The 21,638-nt window shown below is 37.2% G+C and overlaps 1 protein-coding gene across 1 annotated transcript in view; it reads right to left on the reverse strand.

Annotated features, from left to right (window-relative positions):
* Positions 1-354: 354 nt before the first annotated feature.
* The window catches only part of RMDN2 (regulator of microtubule dynamics 2), a 52,110-nt gene continuing 30,826 nt past the window's right edge, over positions 355-21,638 (reverse strand). The window contains exons 5-10 of the mRNA XM_033124304.1: positions 18,753-18,828; positions 17,613-17,690; positions 13,309-13,407; positions 7,739-7,792; positions 7,571-7,651; positions 355-1,005 (exon numbers count right to left, since the gene is read on the reverse strand). Of these exons, the coding sequence (XP_032980195.1) occupies positions 952-1,005; positions 7,571-7,651; positions 7,739-7,792; positions 13,309-13,407; positions 17,613-17,690; positions 18,753-18,828 (442 nt within the window). The 3' untranslated portion in view covers positions 355-951. The remainder of the gene's footprint in view (positions 1,006-7,570; positions 7,652-7,738; positions 7,793-13,308; positions 13,408-17,612; positions 17,691-18,752; positions 18,829-21,638) is intronic.

A 21,638-nucleotide genomic window follows, 5' to 3' on the forward strand; every position in this document is an offset into this window, starting at 1 on the left:
ATTGAAAATGGCGACTGGACTTGGAGCTGAGTTGCGCCCTCCACAACTAGACTGAAGTCCAACGACTTGGAGCTGATGGGCCCTGGAGAAACACACTGTTCCCCAATATTCCCCAATAAAAATTAAAAAAAAAATTCTATTGCAGTTATATTCTAATATGGTTAACTGCTTTCTTATTGTGGGACATAGTGTTTTGCTGTAACATTTGTGTATAAACAATTGTACTTTTTCTCTTTAGATTTATTTCTGTGAAATGAAATTACAAGATTCAAGAGTACATTTTTAAGGCTCTGATTTTATTTTACCAAATGTTTATGTCAAAATGCCTTCCCACCAGCGGTGCATAAGAATGTTCCACCTCATGGTATCACCAGCACTGAATGTTTCTTGAAAGAAAGAAAAAAAAACAAAACAATCCTTGCTAATTTGATGGTAAAACAGTATCTTACTGTAATTTTATTCACATTTCTGATTACTAATTACAATACATTTCTTCATTTGTTTATCTCTGTTACCAACAACTTGTTCATGTCCTTTGATCATTTTTTTCCATTTTCATCCACATGAATGAAATTATTTTGTTTTGTAAGGTCTCCATTGAAGCCAACAATAAAACACTCATTCGAGTTCATTTTGTTGGATTGACTTAAATATTTTATTTAAAGAAATATTTAAAGAAATAATCTGAAGACTATAGATTATTGATAGGAAAAATACAAAGCGTACATATTTAAAGATCATTTTGTACTGACATTAGAAGAAACTTGCCCAAATAACATGATTAGTTTTGTAATGCTATTAGTGAATGCATTCTGCAGAAATATGGTTTTACTTTCAAATCTGAGCACACTGCCTTCATTTCAAAAAAGAAAAAAAAGGATAATAAAATAACACAACTTTGATTAGTTTAAATTTTAGTGGACCACATCTGATTTGTTGAAGTTCTTTTATTTACCTCTTCAGAGAAGCGCTCATTGTTTTCACCTCTATCTGTGCATCTTTATCCTGTAGGAAAACACAAATGTACAATGAAAATTCACACATTCATCCTGATACTCTAGGTACTTTGAAACAGACTTTTGTTGAGTGGGGATAATTTGTGAAAGATGATTACAAAGAAACTGTGGGTTACTTAGAAGCAGGCATGACTCAGATCTCTGAGAATGTGAGGAATGAAATGCTATTTCCAGGTTCCTCCTCCACCAGGTCTGGAGTGGTAGAACAACGGAAGGGCAGTGCCTTCCATGTAAGCAGACACACTGGATCCCACCAACGTGTTAATAACACTGTTTTCTTCAACTATAAGATGTGGAAGAAGTTCTGGCCCTGGCAGAAGGATATGAAGAAATCTGAGACTCCACTGTTTGATGTAGAGAGGCAGATACATTTTATTATTGACTATCAGGGAGTTTATAGTTAAGATTAAAAATCACATAATGTGTTTTATAGGACTCCACATGTATTGTTATTTCTTTAAAACAAATGTGGATAGTAGAAACAGTGACAATAGCTTCAGATGGTAGGTTCTCCTATGCACTTCTGTGTTTAACAAACCTTTACTGAGCACCTATCAGACAGAATTTAAGTAATGTAACAAATTTAAACAGATGAGGAAAACTGGACAAAGTAGATATTTGGAAGCAGCTGATAGCTAGATGTTTTTTAAAAAACTGGAAGTTCTTCATAAACATGAACACACAAATTCAATAGCAGTGTCTGGTCAACAAGTAGTGTAACTTCTATCAAATCAGTATTTTTTGAAGGTTGTGATGAATGTATCTAGAATATTAATGTATTATTTTTAAAAAAGCTTATAAAAAACCCATAATTCATGTTTATCTTTGTAACCATAAGGCTAGCTCCGCGCCTAGCACCTAGAAGTCCTAAATAAATGCCTGCTAACTTAGCGGTTAGATGCTGGAACACTAGACAACAAACAAAGGCTACCCCTCCCCCTACTCCCTGTCACCATCACCTGGGATATTTGAATCAAAAAAGTGTCTTATTTGTCTATGTTTCCATTCACCCTTGCCATGCAGAAACATATTTCAAAACTAATATAATTAGAACACATTATTTGTGTTCTACATTTTTTCAGTTACATTAAATGTTGTTTTCTGATTGAACAAAGTTGTAAATATGTTTAGAGCTGCATGAAAAATAGAAACTAATCAACTGATCAATCATGATGTAATAAAAGAAAAATGCACCAATTACTCCCCACAATATTTCATGATTTTTTCATGGTATTAAAGACAAATACCAATGTATTCGATTTTTAATCAGCTTTTATTAAGGTACTGAAGAGAGGTTATCTCATTGCTTATTGTGTCTTTCCAAATTCTGCATTCAACATTTGCAAAGGTGCACCACAGTTCTACATATTTACACTACACTATTTACAGCAATATGTCGTTTGGCAAAAGTCTAAATCATATGTTGAATTGTGTACTGAAGGGTTCTTGATAGTGTTTTTTTCAGTCTGAGGTGTCTCATATAAACTCATGATGAAGGCATCTCCACTTTGGCTTGAGGACTGAGAAACTCCCAATTGTGAGAGCTTTAAGGCTGACTAAGGTATGTTTGACCATTGAAGACTTTCCTTCATTCATGACACTAAGAGTATTTTATACGGTGAAAATCCTTAGATGTCCTGCAATGTTGTTCCATGAGTAAATGGATTCCCATGCTTATTTCACTGAATTGCTTTTCTAACACGAATTATCTGGTATTTCTCATATGGCTTCCTCCACTTGGTCAAGACTGCTGCTTTCCTTCTTGGTTTACTCTGAGTTTTCTGTGCACACCAAGGCTTGAGCTTTGGCTGAAGGCTGCAGGGCTTTTCCCTCATGTGAATGTTCTGGTAACTATAAAGGTGAGGCTGAGGCTCTTCCATATTCATTACATTTATAGGGTTTCTCTCCAGTATGCATTGTCTCATGACGGCCAAGGTTAGAGCACCAACTAAAGGCTTTACCACAGAGATGCCATTCACAGGGTTTCTCTGCAGTGAATTCACACATACCATTTGAAGGATATCGTTACTGGGGACATCTCCACACTGATCACAGACAAAGGGTTTCTCGCCTGTATGAGTACCTGGCTATGAACAACGGGTAGCTCCCTCTGGCTGAAGTGGTTCCCACGTTTGTTGTATTTGTCTGGTTTCTCTCTAGTGTGAATTAACACAAGTGGAGTCAGTGTTGGGCTGTGAGTGAATATTTCCCATTCTCATTATATTCAAAGAACTTCTCTCCAGTATGAAATCTCTGCTACTGAGGAGATGAGAGGCTGTTAAAGGTTTGCCCACGTCCATTCATCTATTCATTGTTCTACACATGAATTCTGTGTTGATCATTCAGTGATAATCTCTAGCTAAAGTCTTTGCCACACTGGTGACATTCACATGGTGTGTTACTCTCCTGCACGTACAGAAGTTTTCTGCTTTGTAGCATGGCAACAGCAAAACTATCTGATTAACTTTGAGGTCTTCATTATGTCTCAAGCACTTTATACAGTGACCATATTTATGCACATGTCCTCTTGTAAGAACTCAGGTTATGGTTTTCAGCTCAGGTTATTCCTTTCTTCCCCAGATTCAAACTATGCAAACATTTCTGCTGAGATAGCACACAGTCGCTCCCCTGAAATGCAGCCCAGGACTTGAAAGAACAGGTAACTTCAAAGACAACTATACCACTTGCTAAATATGAAGAAGTACTCTTTACTTTCAGCATCCCCAGAGTCCACCTCTTCCTGTGGTTGTCTCTGGAACATTCTATTTACTATGCTATAAGAGTTTGTCTTAGAAGAGTGATTAATGTCACTTCAAAATATTACAACAATTTTAAAATAGTTTTCTTTACCAGATGAGCATATCCTTCATTGAAAAAAAATATATACCTTTAGTATAAATATTATAACATGTATTTATTATATATAATATATATATAATAAATATATTATATATATATCAGGGTGCCAAAACAATGCATCCAAGTTGACACTTTGGTCAACGTTGCTCAAGCAGTAGTTCGCGGTAATCAGAAGTGTCTGGACACTGATGGTAACCACTTTGAGCACCTCTTGTAATTGCAGAAGTCAAATGTGACTTGTATTCATCTTTTGTTATTGGTATATATTATTACAATTTTAATACAGTTTTCCTTTCTTAAAATATGTAAACGTGTTTTTGGCACGGTGTGTGTGTTTGTGTGTGTGTGTATTATAATGCTTTTTATATTTGAGCTGTCTCAGTATACTCCAAGTCAGTAACTGGAATACTTCCTCCAGGCTGCTGGTATAATCATTATTTCACTCAGTAATCATTCTCACATTGCCATAAACACAGGAATTCCTTTTATTTGAAAAGAAATGTTTATCAGGACCTGAGATAACCTTCGTAGGGTCAAGAAAAGTCCACATGGGTAATAAAATACTGTAGCTTCAAGTCTGGGAATGTAAAGCTGCGTACACGCACGACTGGGCTCTAGAGCCTAAGCGCTGACACTCGCATTATCCAGTGCAGTGTTATGAGCTCCCAGATAGGGACAGAAGACATGTTCACAGATGACGACAAGGCCAGGAAGGGTTACAAGTGCCACAAGAAAGAAGCAAATATCTTATGTGAGTTCACATGAGGGAGAGAAAACTGAAGGCTGGGTTGACTTCTTTGTAATTAGTGGCACCGCTAGACATTTTGGAAATGAATCAATTGATCAGCAAAATCCCTAATTGGGTATATTTCAATCTGGAAAAACTTTAGAGATAGGGGTTACTACAGCTAACTCACCTCATCCTGTTTTCAGTTTTCTAACTGAAAAAGAAATTGAGATATTTCCAATAGTATATTTACTACTTGGGGAAAAAAAACCCTGCTAGGACTATAAATGGACACATCACTGGGGAAAAAAGTAACATGGAAAATATTTGCTAATGCTATTTTGCTTATTATATAAGTATTTCCACAGTGTCCAGTTTTCTTAGTTACATTTATTACCGGTCCTATTTTCTTTTTTTTGGGCATGGTACTAATCTTTTGATTCTTCTTACCAATATGTACCGAGTCCTTATTACATGCCAGGCACTTTAGTTGGCACTAGGAATAGAGTGGTGAATGAAACACACCTGGTTGCTACTTTCATGGAACAATCACACAAATAACTATATAATCACAACTGTGCTAAATGAAGGCAAAGTACAAGGTACTTTCTTGCCTGGGGGTCAAGGAAATCTTTCCTGAAGAAATGACACTTATGGTGAGGTTTCAAGGATGAGTACGAATAAAGCTGGTGAAGGGAATGGAACATCCGGGTGGGAGTATTTCAGGAAGAGAGAATGGCAGACACATGAAGCTTGAGAGATTTGTAGGAGCTAGATCAGAGCCTTGAAGGGCATGCTAAAATTCTGAACTTCATCTGAAAAGCAAAAGATTTTAAAGCAGGGAGGTGACATGTTGAGGTTTAGGTTCAATCTGTTGCTTTGGCTGCTATGGAAAACCAAGCATGACTGGGCAGGAAGCGAGAAGCTGTGAGGAGACCAACTTGGTGGCTTGATGTGGTGCTCTGCTTGAAGAGAGACATAGCAGTTGGATGGCTCAAGGCATGTTTTAGAAGAGGAATTCCAAGAATTTGGTGATTGGGTAGATGTCTGGGTTGAGCAACTGAGAAGGAAGGAGGTGTCAAGGATGATTCCAGTTTTCCCAGTTGAGTAGATAGGGGTGCCATTTACTAAAAGGGAAACATGAAGGAAGAACAGATCCAAAGGCCTGATGACAAGTTAAGTTTGAGATGTATGTAAGACATTCAAATGGAGGTGTCCAGTAGGACATTAGATAATCAGGTCTAGAACCCAGAAGAGAGTTCTGGAGATATAAATTTGAGGACCCCTGGCAGGCAGATAGCATTTAAAGCCATGGACATAGGTTTGGGGGGTAGGGAGGAGGAAAGGGGAGAGGAGACAAGAGACTTAGGTACCAAGGATTAAACCCTAAGGACCATCAATATCTCACATTCCTCTTGTGAGAGATCTGTATTTCATGCATAAATATTTGCATGTCAAACCATGCAATTATATCTCATTATCATAGCATATTCTAATCTCATATTTTAATAAGAATGCACGGGCACTCAGTTTTAAACTGCATGTAACGCAAACTGACATGATTCAAGAGAGACGTAAGAAGGTAGGGTCCCAATCACCAATACGGAGCGAGCAACCAGCAGGACAAAAATCTGTTTTTTGCTGAAAAAATTGTCTTAAGAAGGAGTGCTGCTACTGAGACTGGGCCGTTTTGCACTATTAACCAATGGAAACAACTGAGGGATTCATATTAGAAGGACAATCTACCCTGTAGGAAATCCCAAACATATAAGCAGTCCAAGATCTTGCACAGGTGGGTGGGGAAGAGGTCTGCTGGAGCCTGAGTAGCTGTTCCTGGGCAGGCCTTGTTTCATTGCCCCTTTTCAGCCTTATTGTCCATGACTGCCCTGAACACTCCTTAGACAAATCTTTGCTTTTCCACCTCTGTTTATGATCTGCAATGTGCTTCGCCAACACCTCACTTATATATGTCTTTCAGAGACAACCTCTCATGCTGCCTAATCTCTCCCAAGTGAAAACAATTTCTCCCCTTTTAACATTTCCTTAAACAATCTCTTAGCACTTAAGTACCTCTCTTAGCACTTCATGCTTTCTACCCTAAGCTTAGTTGTTTACATACTGCCTCCTGTTCTCTACTAGGCTATAGGATCCTATAGGGCAATGGGCATGTCTCACATGTTTATATTGCAGATTCCAACAAATGCCTTGAATTGCTCCAACAGAGAAGAGGAGTGCTTATCTCTGAAGCATTTCTTTTCTATTGTGATTCAGAAGATGATAATGGTTGGTGGTATGCGAAGGGAGCAAGAAAACATTTATCTATTTCCTTTTGTTCCCATGATACCAGTAAATGGCTCACAGGAAAATAGAGTGAGCTATATTAACTCTGTGAAATTCCTAAATCTTAGAGCGTACCCAGAATCCTGAATTAGTGAATGAAAGGGTAAGAATCAATGGGATCGTTTCTTTTTCATGAATGGTAGGTGCTCAAAGACCAAGAAAAAAATATTAATATACATTCGGAATCTTCTTCATGGCCTCGGCTAGTCACACTGTGCTATGAGCTGGGGACTGAAGATGGCACCCCCATGGTCACCTCTTGTTCTAAATGGGCAGCCTGTCTAGCTTGATTGTTGCCTGTCAGTTTAATCACCAACTCCCCAGAATTATGCTGTCCTCCCTCCTTCCTAGTGGGGCTTGTCCATTACCTGTTGTCTAACATCTAATGAGCATCAGGACGTTTTAACTGCTAGCCCACGATTTGCATGTCTCTTAAAGATACAGAGGTCGCCTGCTGAAGGGTTACCTATAGCGATTTTAGGAAGTTCATAGTACAAATTAAATCGAAGTCAAAATGTTTTGGTATAGAAGAAAACTCCAGATGTTCATAAGCCATTGTTCATACTTGAAACTGGAATACCGTAGTACTGATAAAGTAATAGCACTCATTGGCACCGTTTGGGCTTACCTCTTTGGTAACACAAGGAAGCAACATTGCCAAATTGCAGAACTTCCTGGCATTATCTATTTGTCGAAGATCCATATAACACTAGAAATGAAAAATAATCACTATTAAAGGTAATCACATTTTTATGTAATGGATTTAAAGTGATCTTAAAACAGCAGTCTTCATTACCTTGGCCAGAAACATGTAATTGGACTTAGAAAAACCAGGGTGTAGTTCTTCAACCTGATTTTAAGAGGAAACAGAAAAGAGAATAATAGGGTGATATTAAAACAGTAACAACCAGTGAAGAGGACATATGTCAATAAATCAAATATTAACCAAATTACCCTAAGAGTTTAGGTTGGTTGTGTCACATCTGAGTCATTTTATCAGTTCAAGTGTCTTTTAGGTGGAAATATAGTTTTTGATCTTGTCCCTTAAAATGAAATTATTATTATGGTCATAAAGTTTACAAAGCAATGGGATACTTTAAGGTTTTTGGATTCCTTTGTATAATCCTCTCCTCACTTCCCCTTCTCTATTCTTCCTCTCTTTTCCTTTCAGGAACAAAAACAACTGGTGATACACTCTCCCCAGGACAAGTCTTATGTATACATTTCACAATCTATTTAGGAAATAAGGGTACAGCATGACTGGAATCCCATGGCAAACATCTTCTAGGATATTAATATTTGATTTTGATGTCTTGTGATTTTAACACATTCTATATGAGTTGAATAATATCTGAAGTCCATCACCTCAAGTACATTTAAAGAAAAGACAGGTCCTTGAAACAACTAGTCCAAGTAGTAGACCTACTTGCAGAATTTAATAAATGGGAATTATGAAGGTAATGCACTCTTCATCTACTTATCTATTATGTACCTGTTCCTTTTCTTTATCTCTGGTAAATAAGAACTCTTTCAGGTATATGGTATTGCTACTAGAGCGCTTTTCTTTGAACCTAAGTCAGTCTTGGCATAGAGTCAGCTTCTGCTGTGATAAAGGCCTATCCAAGTAAGCCCCCAACCGGACCCCACTCCAAGTCTACAGGGATGCAGAGCCCAAGAGAAAAAAGGGTACTTAAAAAAAAAGTTTACAGAAAAATGTAAGATACAAGCAATCCAGACATTTCCAAAATTAAAAAGTAAGAGTTTCTCTGTTCTACTTTTATTCTTAATTTCAATCGTATTCCCCAGGGGTAACCATTACCAAAAGGCTGACATGCATCCTACCAGACCGTTTTACCAAGCATAGGGAAACCAAACAAACAAAATGATCATTTGTTTTTGAGAAAAAAATTAAAAAGGGACCATTTTCTACATATTGGTCCAAAACTTTTTCCCCCACAACATATTGCAGACATTTTTTCATGTTAGCATACACAGGTCTACCTTGACCCTAAGACCTGTACTTCATACTATACATATACTACAATTAAATTAAGCATTCCCCATTAGACATTTATTTAGACTTATTCTTATGTTTCGTTGTTACTAATAATGATCAATGAACATACTTGCTCCTATATCCTTGGGTACATGTGTGATAATGACTGTAGGAAAGATTTCTAGAAGTTGAATTGCTGAGTCAAAGGATAGACACATTTTACAGATGGATACTCATGGAGGAGAATCCAAGAGCCTGGGGTGTGAGGAGTGTACCTTAAGTGAGCACATCTCTTGTGCAGGACATTTCCTTTCCATAGAATCCCAGAAGGAAGGGTCTTCAAAAGAGGAAGACAAACATCTCTTGGTCCGGGGAGCCAGACTGGGTGTAACTCTTTCAGACTGAGTAGATAAACAGTGTGTGGATCTGGCCTAGAACCTGCTCGTGAGACAGCAAGGCTGCCGACAGACTGAAGGAAGTTGTCAAGTTCAGTCCTAGCCAGAGCTTTGAACAGCCTACAGAGCCATCCACGGTGCTGATGGATTCTGGTTCTCCTACCTTCTTCTTGTGTCTTGTCCAATGATTTCAACTCCTTGAGTTTACTAAGTACATTTCTTTAGCTATTCTAATAGAGGGACCTAGATTGAACTTTGTTCAATTGTAACTTCTTCTATGTCCAGTAGTTTCTGCAAGCTCTGTCCAAATTCTCTCTGGATAACTTGCCCCAAAATATGTAAATAAGCAGTTTCTTGTTTCTTTAATGTTGGCGTTTTAATTCTGTATATATACCTTAACACTATGTTTAATTATGCAGAAGGATGATAAATCAGAACATCTCTTTTTTTTCTTAAAGTTAAAAAAAGAAAAAGAAGCCTAGAGGAACACAGGCCTTAGCTGAATAACAAAGCAGGCGGTATTACTCAGTGAAATATTCTAATTAAGGGGCAGTTTCTGGCTAGGCTCTTAGAACACTCTTTATCATAACACCTGGCAAAGACAGTGTACTTGTTTACTTGGTCTTGGCTGTACAAGTTTCCTGGAGGCAGGGGTTGTGTTGGTCATCCCTGTGTTTCCTACATTTGAGACCGTTTGATGCTAGGTATGTGCTTAACAACCATTGCTGAATAAATTAGCTTTGTTTTCAAACATCTCATAACCTCAAGCAGCAGCCTTCCATCATTATCTGGGAGATCCAGGGAATCACATGATTGCAAACAGTGGGTGGGATCAGGGGAGCCTGTCCCCCAGCACTGCCATCCCTGTCATTTACTGCACATATCCATCCATGAAGCTTTGCTCACAATAGCCCCAAATTGGAAATGACTTAAACATCCATCAATAGGAAAATATATAAGCAAATCGTGGCATGTCCACATAATGGAATATTACCTGGCAATAGAAAGGAACTACTGATACACTCAATAAAATGCAAGAATCTCAAAACAGTATGCTGAGCAAAAGAAGCCAGAAACACTCAAAAAGTACAAGCATTATGACTCCATTTATACACAATTTTAGAATAGGCGAAACTAACCTACAGTGACAGAAAGCAGGTCAGTGGATGCCGTCAAAGGTCCCTTTGACAGCTAGTGGGCAAAGATAACTCTCCAGGGTGATGGCTGTGTCCCAGATTTCGAAACGGTGGTAGTTACATGAGTACATAAAAATTTCAGAGTTCACTGAACTGCACACTGAAAATGGGTGCATTTTATTGTATGTAAACTAATCATTAATATATTCAGAGATTCTGAAACAATTAGTCTGAGTTGTAGCCTGGGCTGGCATTTTTTTTTAAAGCTCTCTAGATGATTCTAATGTATAGCCAAGAGTGAGAACCACTGCCTGAGGGAATCTTGCCAGAATTTTGGATGAGGTGGGAGGCATACTATAGTTAGAAAGAAACAACAGGGGATTCACAGATAACTCCGCATCTAAAAGCACCTCCCTGGATGTTTAGTTTGGTGGACAAGATTTCACTTGTTATAAAAGCAAAATAATAGCAACTAACATTTATTTTCAGTTAGAACACTTAATGTGCTAGACCTTGAGCCAAGAAAATTACATGTATTATTTTATGCAATCTTCACAAAAACCATATAAAGTATGTATTTTTATGCCTACTTTATAGAGGAAGAACTTAAGATGAGGAGAAATAAACATGCCCAGGTCAGACAGACAGGAAAAGGCTCAAGTCTCAAACTGTCTGATTATAAAGCCAGTGCTCTTGATCTCTACAGGACTGAACTTGAAGGCTCTGGGGATACATTCCTGGCCCTGGTAAATGCTCTTTGAAGGGATGGAGTGGGGGGTGGGGGCAGGAGTTCTAGTCTCTAACAACATAACCTCCTGCCAGGGCCAGGGGGTGCAGACCCTCCTAGGGTGTGGGATCCAACGCCTGTACTGTTTCCTTTCCTTTCCCTCCACCTCCCAGGTTTCTTAGTTCCTCCATAGCCTTAGGCCTCAGCAGTCTAGGCTCCTCAGCACCCTTGGTTGTTAGCGTAGATACGTAGATACGGAGAGAAGCAGTCCTCATGATTTCTCTCCTGACAAACACCATGGAATGCATTTTCAGTAAGAATCTGAGTCACGATTGAATGGTGAGGTCCCCAAGATGGTTACATTTTAATGCAGTTAAAATTCTGTGAGCTTTTATTAGCACTTACTATGCGCTGGGTGCTCTCTAAGCAATTTAATTGTATTAACTTATATAATCTTCACAACAACACTGTGAGGCAGGTATTATTATCTCCATGTTATTGATTAAAATGAGAGAGAGGGGTTAAGTAATTTGCCCAGTGTTAACCAGCTGGTAAGTGGTAGAACTGGGTTTTAACCAGGTGGTCTGGTTAAAGAGTTTGCAATCTTTACCCCTGCATTCTTGTGCCTCTTACCACTTCTGATTTTCTCTGTGTAGTATTTCAGGTACATGAGCACCTTAAGAACTTTTGTGCAGTGTTCTGAACCTGACCCCACCCTAGTTATAACTTTGATACTATGAAGAAATGAGTTTCAAGTTCAAATGACATTTTTGCTAATTAACTCAGCACCTTTTATAAATCATTTACCTTAAATATACCATGATCTACATTCTTACAAAATTTAAAATAGAGGAACTAATTCTCAGTGGTAGAAAAAAGATGAACAAATAGGGATGATGCAGCCTTAGACTTCACTCATGTCTTTGATTAGCCGTTGTTTGACTCTGGAAAAAATTAAGTTCCTGAGGTAATTCCCTCTTTATAAAACAAAAAAGATCACTTTAGATAAAAAATAAGAAATACATGGCCCTTGTACTTTCTTCCTGGTACTATTTTTTAAAAAATTTTATTGGGGAACGATGTGTTTTTCCAGGACCCATCAGCTCCAAGTCAAGTCGCTGTCTTCAATCTAGTTGTGAAGGGCTCAGCTCACTGGCCCATGTGGGGACTGAATTGGCGACCTTGGTGTTATGAGCACTGCACTCTAACCAGCTGAGCCAACCAGCCGCTCCATTCCCCGTACTATATTCCACTGGGCTCGTGCTGGATCTCACTTATTTACTTATTTTTTCACAAAGCATTCTAGGCAGCCCCAGCCATTGTCCAGAGATGAAACGTGCGATGAAAATATTTGCCATCTTAGACTATATGATCTCTAAATTCCCTCTCAGTTCTAGAAAATTGATCCTTAAAATACAACAAAAAAAATCAGCATAGACAATATGTTGGACAATACAGTTCAGAGCCTGATTTTGCCTGTATTGTTACAGATCTGAAATTGTAGGTGGGGAAAAAATACGTTAGTATCTGTAAGATTCTATCACTGGTTCCAGAGCAAGATAAAGACATTAGCCCAAAAGGAAGTTGGTTATGTGGCGGGGGCTATTACACATTTACATGTGTGCACATACATATATTACTGTTTGGACTTTTCTTAGCATGACCATTATACATTTTAAGACAAGAATGAAAATAGTGGTTTGGTGTGATGTCCCAAGAATATTTCATAGAACTGTCTGTAACCTATGGAGTGGCTTTTAAAATAACTCTTCCTTTTGGTATCTTTTAGTTCTTTAAGATTAAACTGTTTCTATATTAGGCTAATCAGGTATATGTGGGACCAGCTTTAATAATCAGGGCATGACCTGGAGAGTTGCTCTTGGACTTGGAAGTAAGGGCTGCTATACCTGGAAGGGCGTAACTTGCTGCTCTAAGCAGTCGTTTGAATTTTAAAACATTATGACAGGCTTAAAACAGAACATGCCAAAACTGGGATTCAAACTGTTAGAGATCTACACATGGAGATGAGAAAGATTTCTTTGACAAGGGTAGAAAGGACGGGTGCAGGTAGTAACCAGTTTGACACTAAAGTAATAAATAGATAAAATATACCTTAAGGAAATTCTGCAAAGCTTCTTGTACTGTTGAGGATGGTATTTTTCCAAACAGAGTAGCAGCCATTTTTTTCTCAATCCAGCTCAGTTTCGAGACCTGCAAATATAGAGCAACATCACTCTTTGAAAGTTGTTTACCTTTTGAATGAATAATTTCTCCCGAAATAGATGTGTGTGTACATATATATGTGTATACATATAACATATAAAAATATAAATACATATCCATTACTAACATATGAGAGATATCACCTTTATGATATTAATATTTTATTTCCCTTTTCCATAATTCTAACGAACTATGATCTCTGAAAGCACTGTTTACAAAACCAATTTGAAATAGTTGTAAGATTTGTGTTCAATAAGAGAAAAAGAGGTTGGGGTGAGAAATAATGCTGATCTTGCTTGTTCATCAGATTCATGATTCTGAGATGACTGAAACTATTTCTTTGCACAAGAGTATAGTAGCTATGAGACCCTGTCTTTGCTCTCTTATTGCCTACTCCATGCTACCAAGCTGACCCAGAGAGCCCAGCATCTCATAAATGTAAACAGAGTGAGTATCCTCAACCCAGAGAGAGTATATGGAGGGCCCAATACACAAAGGTCTGACAATTAAGTTCGCGAACTCATCCTAGAAAAAGTACTACATACCTCATTGCTAAATATCACTATGGTCACCTTCGAAGTACTCCCCCTGGGAAGCTATGTACTGATGCCAGTGCTTAGTCCACCCTTCAAACCAATTTTGGAACTTTTTTTGGAATGGCCATCAGAGCTGTCCTCATATTACCCTTGATGTCCTGAATGCCATCAAAATGTCTTCCTTTCAATATTTCCTTTATCTTCAGGTAAAGAAAGAAGTCATTAGGGGCCAATACAGTTATTTGTTTACTGGCTAAAAACTCCTTTACAGACAGTGCCGTGTGAGTTGGTGCATTGTTGTGATGCAAGAGACATGAACTGTTAGTGAAAAGTTCAGGTCGTCTAACTTTTTCGTGCAGCCTTTTCAGTACTTCCAAAGTACACTGTTTGTCCAGTTGGTACAAAATCATAATGAATAATCCCTCTGATATCAAAAAAGGTTAGAAACATGGTTGCAACAAGTTCACGAACTTAATTGTCAGATCTCGTACATATTTACAATCCAGGAGAAATTTTTTTAATCCAATAACCACCAAAATTAGATTTCATATTATCATATATTTTTTTCTTTCTTTTAAAAATTTTTCGATTTTTCCAAATATGAATATTAGATATTTCTTATAAAAGATTAAAAGGATTCAGAAATGAATACTTAAAAGGGTGTTAATGCTGTCCCTAACCCTATCAAGTGCCTTCCTTCTTCATTGTATCTTCTAGGTTTCTAGGAAGCTTATTTGAAAAATGTTATCATGTTGTTTATTTCCTTTTATGACTTATTTTTTTTACTTAACATTACAGTTTTAAGATTTCATCCAGGTTGGTGAGTATAACTGAAGTTCAGTCATTTAAATAACTATGAAATATTGTATCACTTAAATATATGGTTTTTCATCCACTCTTTTGTCAATGGACGTTTGGGTCTTTTCCATTTGTTTGCTCTTTGGAACAAGGCTGCTATAGGCATCCTGGTACATACCTTCTAGAGCACATCTGCAAGTTTCTCTAAGGTAGGCACTCGTGCGGGTTACATGGTAGGCAAGTAACCAAATTTAAAATATAATACCCAATTGTTTCTAAGGTGGTTGTGCCAATTTATGCTCCCACAACAATGTAAGCATTCCTGTTGTTCCATATTCTTGCAACATCTCATATTGGTGTTTTTGAATTTTATCAAATAAGTAGAAATAAAATGGCATCTTCTTAGGGTTTTAATTATCATTTCATATTATTTCTAACTTTAATATTTATGTTTTTAAAGTTGTTTTGTTTTTTAAGCACTAATTTAAATGCATTATGATCAGAAAAACTGTATGATACCAATTCTTTGAAATTTATTAAAGCCTCATATGTGGTCAATTTTGTAAACTTTCTATATATGCTTGAAAAATGTGTATCTTCTGATGGTTAGGTATGTATTTTCATATATGTCTATTAGAGCAAGTTTATTAAAAGTGAGGCTCCAATGTTTATAAAAGTAATGATACTTTTTTTTCCCTTGTCTTCTTATTCTATTAATTACCAAAAGAGGTGGGTGAAAAGTTACCACTATTTGGTGTCCTTAACTTACTGTCCACGTCTTTTTATCTCTCCTTCATATTTTCTATTCTTTGTTATCCGTGCTGAATTCCAGGTACGTTTTTCATATTTATCTTAAAAGTTCTTTGGTTTTCTCATTAGGGGAGCCTATCTCCTGCTAAATCTTATCATTGACTTTTCATGTCAAATAATATATTTTTTATAAAAATCAAAATTATTTCTTTTTCAATTTTTCGTCTTTATCTGGTCATTTTTGTAGCCCTATGTTCCTCAACCATTTTTTCCCTAATTCCTTTTATTTTTAAAAAACACATTATATAGATAGCTGTTTAATATTCTGTATTCCACGTTTCCAAAATCTGAGGTCCTTTTAGATGTATTTCTGTTCTTTTTTTCTTGTTTTATCATTCCAGATGGCTTATTTTTTGCATATCCTATTATTTTCGTGCTCATCATTGTTGTGCCACACTGCAAGAGTTTTATAAAGCCTGTGTGAGGATACATTTCTCCAGGGAGTATTAACCTTAGCCTCTGCCATTTTTCTTTGGCATGAAGATGAGGTTCCATTTTTTATTTTTATTTTTTTTTATTGGGGAATATTGGGGAACAGTGCGTTTCTCCAGGGCCCATCAACTCGAAGTCGTTGTCCTTCAATCTAGTTCTGGAGGGCACGGCTCAGCTCCAAGTCCAGTCGCTGTTTTCAATCTTTAGTTGCAGGGGGCGCAGCCCATCATTCCGCGGGGGAATTGAACCAGCAACCTTGTTGTTCAGAGGTCGTGCTCTAACCAACTGAACCATCCGGCCGCCCCTCCGGAGACTCAGCACAGCTCATTGTCTTCAATCTAGTTGTGGAGACCGCAGCTCACTGGCTCATGTGGAAATTGAACCAGCAACCCTGTTGTTCAGAGCTGGCTCTCTAACCCACTGAGCCATCTGGCAGCCCAGATCAGTTTCCATTTTGAATTAAAATTTCCTACTTGGGTTTTTGAAGTCTAGGAAAATAATGTACATTCAAGTTCCAGACCCATGTGAGGCTGGGTCAGTGGATGTTAAATCTTAGGTGAATCTCCTATCTTCATGAAGACTCAGATTCTTAAATATTTTCTTATTTTTTTTACTTCATTTTTATTGATAAAAGTATTTTAAAATCAGATTCTTAATGTTTAAAACTGGCATAATAAAAACTGCTTATAGCACTGTTATAAGTAGTAAATGAGATAAGAAAGGTAAGGCATAAAATGCACATTGATAGATAGCAGGTATTCAATAAAAGCATGCTTCCGTCTTCATCCCTAATCCTCTTCAAGCATCAATTAAAAAGCTTCCTCTTTTGCTTACCCTAATTTTCTCATTCAGAAATATCATTTCTCTTTACGGTAATTTTTTCATGCATCTCTTAAGATATATATTTACATTCTGTTAATTTTCTGTAAACTAATGTCCTGTAAGACACTCGGTCTTAGACTTGCCAGCTGCCTTTACTTATTATTGACCCTGAGGGGTTATTTATTGAGCTATTGTAACTAGAGGCACATTATAAAAGATATGTATTTGCATTACTTATTTTACTCATCTATTATGGTAAATTTAAGGCCTAGACTGGATTCTACTCCTCCCACCAAATCAATATGCAGAAAACGTTAACTAATTAGTCCCAGTCACGAAAATGTTGGTGAGCCCATGTCCCCTTTCTAAATTAAGTTTCTTGAAGACAAGGACAGTGTTTTATTTATCTTCTGGCTAATGAGCACATAATTTACGCTTAATACACTCTAATTGATGAAAAAATGTCCTCCCACAAAACAGGGAGTAGTGCACCAAATGCAGGGCGCATATGTGTAGGTGGCTGATGACCCCCTGAGACAGCACCAAGGGAGACAGTGTGACCGCTTCAAGGGGAAATGGAAAGGTAGTAAGGAAAGAAATACACATACACATATGAAATAACATCCTATATATAACATATGTAAATGAGAATCTCATAAAATATGTATTGATTTTATCATTTTCCCTACAGTAGACATTAGGCAAAACAATAAAGGAATGAATAAGTCACTCAACATATATCACACAACAATAGTATAGTCAAATAAGATTTATAGATAAAAGTATTCAACTTACAGTGTAACAGTATCTTCCCGTGAGGTAATACAAAAAGGGTTCTTCAGGTAAAAATTGGATTGCTTTATCTAGATGTTCCTGAAAGAAAATCCAAAGAGATATCATCCCCTAAGGTGTTGGGTAGTGTTGAACGGAACTGTACCTAATAAATTCAAAGAAACTTTACCATGTTGTTTCGTCCCCCTCCTCCATCTCTATCATTAATACAGTTAAGTTTTATCAATGATTTGGTGATCAAAAATGATTGCTCAGAACTAGAAGCAGAACTGTGACTATGATTTAATAATCATATAATTTAAAGCCACAATGTCACTATAAAAATAGACACCCAGTCACATTATTGTTTGCTCATGACACGCCCAACTCATACTTGATTCAGAGGCAGGCTTACAAATATCAACAGATTAGGATATAATGGAGGAAACAGCAGCACGAGGTGGTAGAGGACTCTCCTCCCCTGACATTGTTAAATGGTTATAGGGAACTAGGAAACAAAAACTCTGTGCCCATCCCTACAATTATTGATCTCGAGGGGTTATTTATTGAGCTATTATAACTAGAGGCGCATTATAAATGATACGTATTTGCATTACTTATTTTATTCATCTATCATGATAAATTTAAGCCCTAGATTGTATTCTACTCCTCCCATCAAATCAATATGAAGAAAATGTTAACTAATTAGTCCCAGTCATGAAAATGTTGGTGAGCTCATGATAGAGGCTAATCCTGTATGTTTGATGAAATAACATTCACCTATGTGACTTCTTTCAGGATCTAGAGTAATAATAATCTTTAATCATCCAAAATAGTTTGATTCCTTTGGGCACAGTATTATTTAAAGACTGATATTTCACTGAAATAAAAAGATAAATTCCTAGAGACTAATTGTTGACTAATTTGATTTGTACCTATTAATGGAACATATAGCTACATTAAAACATTTTTAATATCAAGAAATACCCTTATAGCACAGGGAATAGAGTCAATGAAATTGTAATAGATATATACGATGTCAGAGGGGCAACAGCTTGGGGGAGGGAGGTTGTTATCACTTTGTGAGGGGTGAAATGTCTAACTAGTGCATTGTTTTGTGCACCTGAAACTAATAAAAAAAAGAAAAAAAGAAAAAAGAAATACCTTGAAGCGATGTCCATAGTTAATTTTGTTTTGTAAGCCCTCAAACTCAGATACATGGCCACACAAAACTGCGTACCTGAAAAGGATAAAAGCAGAGGATATCCTGTAAACTTTTAATCAAATACCATCAAATATAATATTTAAAAAAAATCTCTGAAGCGTTCATTAATATTTGACAACAGATTTGTTAAATGCAAGGGCTCTAAAAATACTAAATACTTTACATTGATATGAAGCCAGTTTCCTCATCTATAACTGGGGATACTAATGCCATCTGTCTCGTATGTATGCTGTGAGGTAAAATATCTGAAACGTGTAGTTGCTTAGTTAGAATAGTGCCTGGCATATAGCTAGTTTCAAGAAATGTTGGGTGCCGTCATCACCATCAAAGTCACAAAGAGGCTCTCAGAAAAAGTAGAATCACATAAGTATTACATTGAAAATTATATCAGCAAATCCGTTCCTCTTTAACAAAAATAAAAATTTCGTGGCTTCCTTTAATGTCATTTGAAAATAAAAATAGTATCATGACTAAAACCAAATAAAGTCAAAGGTAATGTTAGAACATGCTTTTCCAAAAAAATTCTCCATGTCCTTCAATCCTTCCTTAGAAACACTGAATTACTAGAATAGAGCATCCCGGGTTATTTCCTTTTTTTCCATTGGGAATGCAAGACTTACAGAAGTAGCCATTTGGCTATAAATTGGTACAATATTTGTTCAGCTATTTGCCTTCTTTAAAATTTGGGGATATATTACTTTTCACAATCAGAATGTTTCTGCCTGTACAAAAGTCTTCAAAGTATTTCAGAGTATTTCTGTCTTAGGGAAAATATTCATTTCCCTACGTATTTCAAGAGTAGATGTTAAGTTTTACTTGTATTGTCATAACTGAAATGAAAATTGTAATTTTGAGTGCTAAATTGATTGTTTCTGTGGATAAGCATAACCTTCAACTACAAATATGAAGTGAACAATTCCTTAATTTGGAACACTAAGACTATTCCTGAACATAAAAGGTCACATAATTCACACAACTTATGCACAACCAATAAAATGGCCATTTTTCCGTTATGACTTTTTGATCTCTTGAATTTTCAGTTTCTATGATACATAATCAATAGAATCTGCTACAGTACAAGCAAGAGAGATGACTGAATCAATCAATAAAAGTGATCTGAGAATTTAACTAGATGAGGAGCTACTACTACTCCCAAATTGCAAAGTCAGACTGCATTTCACATACATTTCCGCACCCACCAGAGAATTTAAGATTGCTGGAAAACGACTCTCCACCTGCCTTATGAAACCCTCTACTTTTCCCTCCAGCCTCACCATGTTCTTTGGAAATGTTCTCTGTCATTCTAGCATTCCTCCCCAAAAGTTCCAGATTGGGGAGCAAAATCCTGCACAACTACATATCCAAACTCTCTATTTTTGTTATGGGCATTATAACTTATTTAGACTGAAAACCTTAGGCCACTTTAAAAAAAACTTTTTTTAGTTTAAAATAGCTTGAAATTTATAGGAAAGTTGCAAAAATAGAATAGAGTTCCCATATACTAATATCCAGTTTATTGTTTACATCTTACATTACTATAGTACATTTATCATAACTGTATCAATACTGAATGTAATATTAATACATAATTTTCACAATGAATCTATATTAATACATTATTAACCAAACTCCACACTTTATTCAAATTTCCATTGTTTTTCCCTAATGTCCTTAAATGTTGACACTTTCTCTCCATCCCCCCTTCCATATTTATCCCTATTAATTCACACCTTGTTCGGTATCTCTTTTCAACATGTGAAAGATCTTTCTTTTTTTTTTTGACAGATCCTGCCTCAGGTTTATTTGCACAAATAGCACAGGAGGTCACCCGCCCCATGCAGACAGCAGCCCAGGGGTCACACCAGTCCTTTTATCCTCACATTGGCAGACAGAGGTCTGTGCTCTGGAGCTTTTGTGGACGCCTGGGAACCTTGGGGAGCCAAAGCCTGAGCTGGAAGTGGAGCTGTTGCTGTAGCCACGCCAGGGCTGGGCCTTGGTTTGAGCCTTGACCTTGGACTTTGGCCCACAGAGCCTGAGACCCCTGGCAATGCGGGCACAAGCACGGTTCCCAAGCTTGGAGTGGGCGATGTGGGCAAGTCGACTGAGCTTGCGGCTGCGCCTTTTGGGATCTTGGGCTTGACCTCCTTGGGCTTTCCGAGGGCCTTGATGACCTCAGCCCGTGTACTCATGGCCTTGGCATTGCTGGTTTGCATTTTCCTCAGGGCCTTCTTGTTGTGGTTCTTAGCAAAGCTCATGTTCCAAAGGTACTTGGGGTCCACTCCCTTAAGAGATTTCTATCTTTGTGATCTGGGTGTCTTAATGCTGTTTGTGAGCCATTTGCCTGCCTTGGCCATGTCAGCACCGAAGCCGTGGCTCCAGGTGAAAATCCTTTGAATTACTATTGTTATCCATCATACACCCTGTTCCTCCTAATTTTGTGTTATTTGTAATTTTTATAAGCATACCTTCTATATCTTCACCCACTGCAAAAATTTCTGAACACACTAGTATCTAAGATACAGACCAGGAACTCGAGAATCACGTCTAGATTGACAATGATATTGTCATTAGTTACTCTGTTGAATAACAGAGGCTTAAACCCTTCTGTCAGCATGGGGAGACCAGTAGTTTGTGCACGTTTCTACACCTTGTCCACAAGAATGTTAGGAGTGAACTTGCCTTAAGGCCTTGCTTAAATCCAGATATACTGGCTCAATTTCCCTATTCTATCTGCTAGCAAAGAAATAAAAAACAAAACAAAACAAAACAAAACACAGTTCATGTCAGATTTTTAGAAAAAAATCTATGTTGGGTCTATTTGAATT

This window comes from Rhinolophus ferrumequinum, chromosome 13, assembly GCF_004115265.2.
Source record: "Rhinolophus ferrumequinum isolate MPI-CBG mRhiFer1 chromosome 13, mRhiFer1_v1.p, whole genome shotgun sequence".
In the NCBI taxonomy this organism is placed as follows: Eukaryota; Metazoa; Chordata; class Mammalia; order Chiroptera; family Rhinolophidae; genus Rhinolophus; species Rhinolophus ferrumequinum.